Source organism: Dendrobates tinctorius, unplaced genomic scaffold (assembly GCF_039654945.1).
Source record: "Dendrobates tinctorius isolate UK_male_01 unplaced genomic scaffold, ASM3965494v1 ptg000024l, whole genome shotgun sequence".
NCBI lineage: Eukaryota > Metazoa > Chordata > Amphibia > Anura > Dendrobatidae > Dendrobates > Dendrobates tinctorius.
The window spans coordinates 3,731,892-3,744,003 of NW_027361692.1; the positions used below are offsets into that span (position 1 = coordinate 3,731,892).

Here is a 12,112-nt window from a genome sequence, read left to right on the forward strand (position 1 = left end):
ATCTATTCCTGTGTTTTGAGCATAAAACTACAACAAAGATGAATGTTTGATTATGGATAACAGAATTTGCTTCTATCCAGTTCATATGTTCTGTTAAGACATGTGAATATCACATGTAGTTACCATGCTGGAGTCTCCTCAGCTAGCAAGAGTGTAGAACCAGTGTCCTCCACACTATTTTGCATACCCAACCATTCAAATAAATTAAATTATGTTCACACTAACATAATGATCTTGATCTATTTTATATAAGTCCAAGAAGCGACACTGACCCCGTTTATTTTGTGATATGTCAGGACTGCGCTAAGACTTTCACAAAAAACATTATACCACAAATAAAGTAACTTACACACAACTCCATTATAGCCATCTGGAAATGTTTATTTTATAAGGTTATCAAAATAATATATGAGGAAGATGAAGTAGAAACAATTCTCGCCTAAAAAAAATTGTGTGGTGTCAATGACTAGCACAAAACGCTTCCGATTTATACAATAGTCTGATTGTCCTAGTAATCAGTCTGTGTAAAACTAGTCTGACTGAAGCCATGTTCACACGTTCAGTAGTTGCTCAGTATCTTACATTAACCCCTTCATGACCAAGCCTATTTTGACCTTAATGACCAGGCCATTTTTTGCAATTCTGACCAGTGTCCCTTTATGAGGTAATAACTCTGGAACGCTTCAATGCATCCTAGCTAGGGATGGGCGAATCTACTGGTTAGGACTCGTTACTCTGCGAGTAGTAGGGGACTCGCAGGAGTCGGTACTCTGCGAGTTTCCAAGCGATTACTCGCACAGTAACGAGTCCAATGCAAATGCTAGCATTTTCCAAGAGATCTGTAGCATCGCTTGGAGAACTGATTGACAGGTTGGTCACACTTGTCAAACATAGTGTTTGACAAGTGTGACCAACTTTTTACTACTGAGGCTGCCTATGCAGCGTCAGTAGTAAAAGATAAAATGTAAAAAAAATAAAAAATATTGTTATTCTTACCCTCCGACGTCCCGCGCAGCCTTCCCGCCTCTCCACGCATCCGTTCCCAGTAGTCCTTTGCGAAAAAGCCCGCGATGACGTCGCGCGAATGACCGCGAGACTTCGCGATCCCGCGAGAACGGACGCCATCGCGGGCATTTTCACAAAGGACTACTGGGAACGGATGCGTGGAGAGGCGGGAAGGCTGCGCGGGACGTTGGAGGGTAAGAATAACAATATTTTTTATTTTTAAATTCTATTTTTTACAGGGATATGGTGCCCAAAGCCCGGAGGACAGTCTTCTCTCCTCCGGACCGTGGGTACCAACCGCAATTGTTCAGCTTACTTTCTGCATGGTGTGCACAGCCACATGCGGGAAGTAAGCGGAACAAAAAAAATGGCAGCACAGGAATCGCTGCAATACTCGCATCCCCATTCATTAAGATTGGACTCGCTAGACTCGCAACGAGTAGCGAGTTTCCGAGTCGGACTCGTTAGAGTCTAGCGATTCCGAGTATTTCAGGATTCGCCCATCCCTAATCCTAGCGATTCTGAGACTGTTTTTTCGTGACATATTAGGCTTCATGTTAGTGGTAAATTTAGGTCAATAATTTTTGCGTTTATTTGTGAAAAAATCAGAAATTTGGCGAAAATTTAGAAAATTTCGCAATTTTCAAATTTTGAATTTTTATTCTGTTAAACCAGAGAGTGACACAAAATAGTTACTAAATAACATTTTCCACATGTCTACTTTACATCAGCACAATTTTGTAAGCAAAATTTTTTTTTGCTAGGAAGTTATAAGGGTTAAAAGTTGACCAGCGATTTCTCATTTTTACAACAAAATTTACAAAACCATTTTTTTTAGGGACCACCTCACATTGGGTATCTATATGGCAGAAAATACCCAAAATTGACACCATTCTAAAAACTGCACCCCTCAAGCTGCTCAAAACTACATTCAAGAAGACTATTAACACTTCAGGTGTTTCACAGGAACTAAAGCAACGTGGAAGGAAAAAATGGACATTTTAATTTTTCCAACAAAAATTTTTTTTAGCATCAATTTTTTCATTTTCACATGGGCAACAGGATAAAATGGATCCTAAAATTTGTTGGGCAATCTCTCCTGAGTACACCGATACCTCATATGTGGTCATAAACCACTGTTTGGGTGCACGGCAGGGCTCAGAAGGGAAGGAGAGCCATTTGACTTTTTGAATGGAAAATATGCTGGAATATTTAGCGGTTGCCATGTCGCGTTTGGAGAGTCCTTGTGTGCCTAAACATTGGAGCTTCCCAACAAATGACCCCATTTTGGAAACTAGACCCCCCCAAGGAACTTATTTAGATGCATAGTGATCACTGTGAACCCCCAGGTGCTTCACAAATTGATCCATAAAAAAGAAAGTACTTTTTTTTTACAAAAATTTTCTTTTAGCCTCAGTTTTTTCATTTTCACATGGGCAACAGCATAAAATGTATCCTAAAATTTGTTGGGCAATCTCTCCTGAGTACACCGATACCTCATATGTGGTCATAAACCACTGTTTGGGTGCACGGCAGGGCTCAGAAGGGAAGGAGAGCCATTTGACTTTTTGAATGGAAAATATGCTGGAATATTTAGCGGTTGCCATGTCGCGTTTGGAGAGTCCTTGTGTGCCTAAACATTGGAGCTTCCCAACAAATGACCCCATTTTGGAAACTAGACCCCCCAAGGAACTTATTTAGATGCATAGTGATCACTTTGAACCCCCAGGTGCTTCACAAATTGATCCGTAAAAAAGAAAGTACTTTCTTTTTACAAAAATTTTCTTTTAGCCTCAGTTTTTTCATTTTCACATGGGCAACAGCATAAAATGGATCCTAAAATTTGTTGGGCAATTTCTCCTGAGTACACCGATACCTCATATGTGGTCATAAACCACTGTTTGGGCGCATGGCAGAGTCTGGAAGGGAAGGAGCGTTATTTGACTTTTTGAATGGAAAATTAGCTCCAATCGTTATCGGACACCATGTCGCGTTTGGAGAGCCCTAGGAGTGTGCCTAAACAGTGAAACCCCCCACAAGTGACCCCTTATGGAACTTATCTAGATGTGTGGTGAGCACTTTGAACCCCCAAGTGCTTCACAAAAGTTTATAACGCAGAGCAGTGAAAATAAAAAATCATTTTTTTTCCTCAAAAATGATTTTTTAGCACGCTATTTTTTATTTTTACATGGCTAACTGGAGAAATTGGACAACAAAAGTTGTTGTCCAGTTTGTCCTGAGTACGCTGGTACCCCATATGTGCGGGGAACCACTGTTTGGGAACACGTCGGGGCTCGGAAGGGAAATAGTGACATTATGAAATGCTGACTTTTCTGGAATGGTCTGCGGGTGTCATGTTACATTTGCAGAGCCCCTAATGTACCTAAACTGTGGAAACCCCCACAAGTGACCCCATTTTGGAAACTAGACCCCCCAAGGAACTTATCTAGATGTGTGGTGAGCACTTTGAACCCACAAGTGCTTCACAGATTTTTATAACGCAAAGCTGTGAAAATAAAAAATCATTTTTTTCCTCAACAAAATTATTTTTTAGCTCGCTAATTTTTATTTTTACAAGAGTAACAGGAGAAATTGGACCCCAAAAGTTGTTGTCCAGTTTGTCCTGAGTACGCTGGTACCCCATATATGGGAGGAACCATTGTTTGGGCACACGTAAGGGCTCGGAATGGAATTAGTGACATGCAGACTTTGATGGAAAGGTCTGCGGTCATCGTTACGTTTGCAGAGCCCCTGATGTGCCTAAACAGTAGAAACCCCCCACAAGTGACCCCATTCGGGAAACAAGACCTTCCAAGGAACTTATCTAGATGTCTGGTGAGCACTTTGAACCCCCAAGTGCTTCACAGAAGTTTATAACGCAGAGAGGTGAAAATAAAAAAAATCCTTTTTTTTCCACAAAAATAATTTTTTAGCCCCCATTTTTTTATTTTCCCAAGGATAACAGGAGAAATTAGACTTCCAAAGTTGTTGTGTAATTTTTCCTGAGTACGCTGATACCCCATATGTTGGGGTAAACCCCTGTTTGGGCACATGTTGGGGCTTGGAAGGGAGGGAGCACCGTTTGACTTTTTGAATGCAAAATTGGCTGGAACCATTGGTTGCACCATGTCACGTTTGGAGACCCCCTGATGTGCCTAAACAGTGGAAAGCTCTCAATTCTAACTCCAACCCTAACCCCAACATACCCCTAACCACAGCCCTAACCCCAACACATCCCTAACACTAATCCCAACCCTAACCATAACCCTAACCCCAATACATCCCTAATCACAACCCTAACCATAACCCTAACCACAAGCCTAACCCTAATCCCAATCCTAACCCCAACACATCCCTAACCCTAATGTTAACCCTAATTCCAACCCTAACCCTAATTCCAACCCTAAACCTAATTCTAACCCTAACCCTAATTCCAACCCTAACCCTAATTCCACTCTAACCCTAACCCTAATTCCAACCCTAACCCTATTTCCAACCCTAACCCTAATTCTAACCCTAACCCTAGCCCCAACCCTAACCCTAGCCCTATTTCCAACCCTAACATTAATGGAAAAATAAAAACAATTTCTTTATTTTGTTATTTGTTCCTGCCTATGGGGGTGATAAACGGGGGGTTTATTTACTTTTCATTCTATTTTGATCACTGTGAGAGTTTATCACAGTGATCAAAATGAATGAATGGAATCTGCAGCCGGCGGGCGCACTGCGCATGCGCCCACCATTTTCCAAGATGGCGGCGCCCATGGAACAGGACAGCGGGACCCCGGGAGCCAGAGCGGGAAATCGGAGGTACCAGGAGGGTGAGGGAGTCGGAAGGTGGGGGGAGCGGAGAGAAGGGGGAGGGGAGCAGATGATGACGGTGGCGGCACATTGCCGCCGTCAGTCGGGATCAGGGGCCGATTGGCCCCGTGAGTCGTGGGGGGGTCGGATTACGGTCTCCAGCCATGTCCGATGCTACTGCCGCATCGGACATGGCTGCATTGTAAAATTTCATCAATTTTCATTGATGAAATATTACTATTGCACTTTTAACAGCCAATCAGAGCTATCATAGCCACGTGGGGGCAAAGCCACGCCCCCTGTGATGAAGTACAAAGCCCCCTGTATCTGCGGGTCGGGTGACCTTTCAGTGACCCTGGTCACCTGACCCGCAGGGGGGGCTTTAAAGTCATGACGCCACATAGGAGTCAATGGTTGGATTGGCACCGACTTTCATGATGCCTATGTGGCTTCATTGGTCATAAACTCAAATCAAGGGAGGAACAATCCGAGGAAAAGTATAATAGAAACACATCACCAGTTCTGGATTTTTCGCCCACTCCTGATTTTAGCTTAGGGTCTCGTTTCACTTTGCGACGCACCAGCGTTCCCGACAACGATATGACCTGGTAAGGATCGCTGGTGCATCACTAAATGATCGCTAGTAAGCTTCCAAACAGGCAAATCTCTTCAGCAACGCAGCAACGATCCAGCGATCAAACACAGCGATGCGTGCTGGCCAGCGGGACGCCGATGACAAAAAAATGGCCCAGGGCATTCCTGCACGATCAGCGATATCCAACGGGGGGGCCGGTCGCTGCTGCGTGTCACATGCAGCAAGATTGCTGTTGCGTCACAAAATCGTGACACATTAGCGATCTTGCTATGTGAGGCGGGGCCTTTACAAATACTGGTGTAAAATACTGACCAAATACTGAATGTGGGAACGTTGTCTCAGGGCTCGTGCACACGACAATATTAAAAAAAGAAACAGACAGCAGTCAGACCAATGTTATTCAAAGGGGTAGTGCAGATTAACTTTTTTTTTCACTGACTGAATCTGCATGTGAAAAAAGATCACATCATGAATAGTTTTCCTGGGTGTGGCACATAAATTGGATGCCATTTGGAGCCACAGGATAGCCATATTCACATGTTCAGTGTTTAATCAGTATTTTACATAAGTATCTGTAAGCCAAAATCAAGAGTGGAACAATCAGTGGAAAAGTTTAATAGGAACACATCACCACTTCTGTATTTTTTACCTACTCCTGATTTTTTATTACAAATACTGATGTAAAATACTAATCAAATACTGAACGTGTGAACGTGGCCTATAGCATCCAATTTTCAAGGACATTCTCCAGGAAAGACAAAATCCTTCAGCGAAAAAAAAAAAAGAAAAACTTCACATTTATTTCAACTTTTAAAAGGTAAATATATCGGGATGGCAAACCACAGATACATACTGTATGATATGAACTATTCAATTCTGGAACAAAGGAGACTGGAAATAGTCTTATAAATTATTAATAACTGCTGAGTAAAAATATGGATTGTATACGGATTGTACACGCATGACAATTGGATGCAACACTCAATGTTTTTTTTATACTGTTGTGTGCATCTGCCCTTATAAAGAAACTCAATTTCAAAAGTACAAAATGAAAATATTCGCAGTAAAACTTTTTTAAGTTTTCCTCTTTTACACCTTGGCTTAGCCAATATACGACAATGTGGTCCATTCATAAGAACTGCTTAGCCAAAAAGAAACTGGTACCACGTTATTGAGAATGATGTTAACATTTGAAAGGCAGTTCCGGGACAAATCAATTTATTTCCCCAAGTCACCCAAGTCCATACCTGATTTTTATACAGTCTAGTTGAAGATGTATCCACTTCTTTGAGTCCATTAACCTCCAGTAAGCAAAACACCTGTCGAGCAATCATTTCCTACATGAATATCTTAGTCTGAAAGAACTATATTTTAAAATAATCAGAAACTAAGTTCTTGTCTATTTTAAGCCAGCTGTGTCCTAAAACTAAAGCCATCTATAGTTATAAATTATTTTTAAAGCCTCAGGGACATTTGATTATTGAAAAGAAATTAGATCAAATAAAATCACAACATAGATCTGGAATATTCCAAGCTGTAAGGTAACCTTGTATCTGCACATTTACACTATTAAAATGTAAGCAGTATATAGTGTGGATGATATATTATTTTGAATGTTGACAATATATTTAATAGTCTTTTTGCCTTTTCTAAGGATAACATTTTAATTCCCGACGTTCCAATTGACAATCCGAGTGCAGAAATTGTGCTCCAGACAGCAGGCTATGGCTTCACAGCCACCACATTCAGACCACACAAAGTGACCATTACAAATGAGAATGCAGCGACAGCGCCAACTGAACCTACGCAAGGTACATATATGACCACATCTTATATAGAGGAATATGAAACTTCGCCTACTTTATATCATCTTGACGTGAATGCCGAAATTAAAACCCAAGCATCGGAAGAAATCATTCAAGACATTAGCAATAAAGTCAATGGGAATTTTACCGTGCCTTTCAATACACCACAAGTCAAAGAAAGTCAAGATGAACTGGAAGCAATGCTCGAAAATAATGCTCTAGACACCGAAAAAACACCTAATACAAGGGTTGAATATTTACCCCCATCTGTGGAGACAAACAATCTTATTCTAGCCTTCTCGACTATTACACCTGATGCTGTTGTTCCAGTGATAGATGATCTCTTCAAAGGGAAAGAAGAGAGTCTAGCAACTACCAATGCATTTGTATATACTACCATAATGGACGTATTCAAAACCGAAAATCTCACAGAGGTGTCAGGAGATGACCAAGGTCATGTTGTTATTGAGAAGGTGGATGTGACTGTGAGACCACCAAGCGAGCACATCCTGGAAACGATTGAAGATTCCCAGGCGTCTACAATACCATACTATACAGAAGGTCTTCTGGAGAGAGGTATAAATTATTTTATTACTCTCTATCGTGGCAGCTAATTTAATTGTGGGAAATGTTTGCACTATGAAGAAAATAAATTTAATATAATAATGTAAAAATGAAAATTAATAATCAGCTTTGTAAACCCTTCTATGATAAAAACACTCTGATAAAGACAGTTTGGTTTTCATAGATATTTATCATATACATATAAAAATTAATAATTTAATGAAGATGGAAACAATTGAAAGCAGTGGAACTCGCCACTGGTATGTGAAAAAACAGCACTTTATGCTTTTTTGTATGTAACAGTGGTTAGCGCTGCTCCTTTCAATTGTTTATATCTTCATTAAGTTATATATTCGCTGTCTCCTTTTTGAGCTGAGCAGTGCCACATCTGGTTGCCTGTTAATCTTTGTATGTCAAATGTTATTCCTTGACTTTTTTATTGTATATTGGTAGCAGTGCCAGAATTTCTACCTCTTTTTCATGTGCTGGTTTATAAAAGTTAATCAAAGCATATTAGTCTTCATGTTATACAATGGCATGTAAAAGTTTGGGCACCCCTGGTCAAAATTACTGTTATCGTGAACAGTTAAGCAAGTTGAAGATGAAATAATCGTTAAAAGGCTTAAAGTTATAGTATTTTTTATATTTCAAAAATGACAAAAAGGAAAATCCCTTAAACAGGAATTGAAAGACTCCTGGCTGACTACAAAAAGCGTTTGCAAGCTGTGATGCTTTCAAAAGAGAGTGCTGCTAGGTACTAACCAAACTTTTTCAGGGTGCCCAAACTTTTGCATGGGACCATTTTCCTTTTTGTAATTTTTAAAATGTTAAAGATGAAAATATTTTTTTGGCCTAAAATACAAATGAAATGTGTCATCTTTAACTTTAGGCCTTTTTAGAAATCATTTCATCTTCAACTTGCTTAACTGTTCACAATAACAGTAATTTTGACCAGGGGTGCCCAAACTTACCACGTATGTCATATTTTATTAACTTAAAAGTGTTGTCTCATGAAAGCAACCTATTCTTAAAAAGAAGCTGGCATGGGGAACACAGCCACACATTTTCTCTGCAACAAAGACAGTATAGCATTACATACCATCCATTCAAATGAATGTCATTCATATAATGGATGGATATACTGGGTCCACCAGAGCAGGAATCACCCTTAAAGGGAATCTGCCATCAATTTTTTTGCCTATCAGCTGTGGCCACCACCATCAGGGGCTTATCTACAGCATTCTGTAATGCTGTAGATAAGCCCCCAATGTAACCTGAAAGATAAGAAAAAAGAGTTATATTATACTCACCCAGGGGTGTTCCGGGTCCGGTCCGGGTCCGGAGGGAGTCACGGTCTGGGTCCAGCGCCTCTCATCTTGCAGCGATGACGCCTGCCTGTCACGGCTCCGGCGCAGGCGCACTGCTCTGCCCTGTTGAGGGCAGAGCAGAATCCTGCAGTACGCAGGTGCCGGACCTCTCCCAGCACCTGCGTACTGCAGGACTCTGCTCTGCCCTCAACAGGTCAGAGCAGTGCACCTGCGCAGGAGCCGTGACAGGCAGGAATGAAGAGGACGTCATCGCTGTAAGATGGGAGGCACCGGACCAGACCGGAACTCCCTCCGGACCCAGAATGCCCCTGGGTGAGTATAATATAACTCTTTTTTCTTATCTTTCACGGTACATCGGGGGCTTATCTACAGCATTACAGAATGCTGTAGATAAGCCCCTGATGACAGATTTCCTTTAAGCCCCGTTCACATGTCCATATAAAACCGGTACTTGAAAAAACTGTACCGGTGTCAATGTTTTGCATCAGCGTGTCATCAGTGTGATATCAGTGCTTTACTGCTATGGCAAAAGAAAAAGAAATTACAAAGCTTCTCCTACACTTTGGAATGTTAAACACGTACAGCACATGGGTGACGCATGGTTGCCATCAGTGTGCTGTAAGTCTTTTACACAAACCCATTGAGTTGTCATCCGTGGGCCTGGTCATCCATGCTTCTGGTAAAAACATAAACAAGTCTCTATATAATTTACAAGGGCACATGGTCCTTGTAAAAACAGAGACATGTGCACAGCAGCATAGGTTATCATGGGTACATGTGAAAAAAACACATGCCCCATGTACTGCAAGCATGGACATGTCAAATATCTCCTAGCGAGACAATGGGTTAAAGACTTGTTTTCAGTAAGATAATAAAATATTTTTTTTGCATGGTATTACTTCTGAAAGTAAGATTTTAGACTTATTTTCATTAAATCAAACCAATATTAAGGTGGGGTATGAATGGGATTGGACTCTTGCAGTTGTCTGACAACTGAATAAACCTGATGTTTGTCCACCAATAACCATTGTGGCCATAATTGCGCATAATTGTACATAATGTCTGAAAGAAAGCTCCATTACAGCAATTAAGTGTTTAATTCTACAAGCATAAAGAAAATAATGGCTCTATCAAAGTTAATGTGTGGTGTAAATGACCATCGTAGAATTACTCCTCAGATATTGACAATGGTCTGAAGAGTTTGAAAATCTGCATGTGATTGATATATCCCTCACCCAAAAAAATAACTTAAGTTGTTTTTAATTCAAAGGGAAAGAGTGATGTTGAAAAATGGTATCAGATCTGCAGGATATATGTTATAGAGCAGGAGAAACTAATCAGATTAATATGCCTTACATTGTTGAAGGAGAAGTTTCAGTAAAACTGGCATTTATTCATTGAAATCCCTGATGTTTATATGCATACGAGTCCAGTGGGAGGTCCTAACTCAGTGATTGATGGTCTTACCTGTGAGATGGTGCATGCAGAGATAGCTGTCAGTCATTTAGTAGCATCACCCACTGGACCATGCTTACAAACACCAGGAGGAGTTACTGTATACTGAACCTTTTCTAGCTTTTTCTCTATATCATGCTGTCCACAGAGCGGGCTGCATTTTAAATTTGACAGTCATGTAGATATGAGATAGTATAAGATTTATTTGCACTTCAAAACTTGAGTTTACAACTTTTCAGTCATTGACTTTGACCTTCGTCAGGTTCATAAATATTTTTCAGTAGAGAGTCATAGATCAAGATGTAATAAAGTGCTATTCAAGAAACACAGGATGACCAACACGTTATACACTCACTTTTGGATTGCAAATAAGTTTCCTGCTATCTCATATCTATATGAGCAGCTAGTTCTTTGGATTTACAGTATAGATGGTCAGGGCCCCTGCTGGCACACGATCCCGTCTCGAGTGTTATGGTTTAAACAGAAATTCCATGTACTGTACATGTTGATAGTTTAAGAAATGATTTTGTGGCATGGTAATGTGTGTGTAGATAGATATGTATATAATTATTATATACTGTACATATTATGTGCATGTACATATCATATACATATTATAATTAGTGATGAGCGAGTGTGCTCATTACTCGAGTTTTCCGAGCATGCTCGGGTGTTCTCTGAGTATCTTGGGCGTGCTCATAAATTATGTCTGAGTGCCCGCAGCTGCATGATTTGCGGCTGCTAGACAGCCTGAATATAGGTGGGGATTGCCTGTTGGTAAGGGAATCCCCATATGTATTTAGACTGTCTAGTAGCCGCAAATTATGCAGTTGCGGGGACTCAGACATAATTTACAGGCACACCCAATATACTCGGAAAACACCCGAGCATGCTCGGGAAACTCGAGTAACAAGCACACTAGTTCATCACTAATCATAATATGTAAATAATATGTTTTTTACTTTTTTTACCAGCTTCCTATACATGTTAGTAGAGTTGAGCGACTTTTGGTTTTTTAGGGTCGAGTTTCGTTTCGTGAAACCCGACTTTTCCAAAAGTCGGGTCGAGCAAGATCGGCCGATTATAGGGAAAAGTCGGGGTCGTCCCGAAACACGAAACCCAATGTAAGTCAATGGGGAATAAAAGTCGGCAGTGAGAGGAGGACAGGAAACACACCTACAGTGCCCATTTGAATGCCAAAAGCATCAATTCTTCTTACTTAAGCTTGTCAACCTTAATTAACTTCATAATACAAGTTACGCACTGAAAAATGGGGGTTATTTGGCTAAAGTTGTGGGGGGGTAGGGCTGGCTCCAGGTTTTCATGTGCCCTGGGGGAAAGAGCGCCCCTTTAACACATACCACAACTCATCATGCTCCGATACGGCAGAAAAATAGCGGTATAGTACAATGAAAAATACTTCACTTTTTACATCTCATGACGAGGCCCATCTATTTCTCCATACAGAATCATTGGTCCCATATAATGTTTGAAACAGTATATGATGAGCTCCACATAATGCTACAGTATATGTTGGTCCCCATGGATGAAGCTCCACT

General features: G+C 40.7%; 1 protein-coding gene across 1 annotated transcript in view; it reads left to right on the forward strand.

The window, feature by feature from the left end:
* IMPG1 (interphotoreceptor matrix proteoglycan 1) overlaps positions 1 to 12,112 on the forward strand; it is a 428,352-nt gene that overhangs the window by 228,370 nt on the left and 187,870 nt on the right. The window contains exon 12 of the mRNA XM_073569420.1: positions 7,056 to 7,782. Coding sequence (XP_073425521.1) covers positions 7,056 to 7,782 — 727 coding nt within the window. The remainder of the gene's footprint in view (positions 1 to 7,055; positions 7,783 to 12,112) is intronic.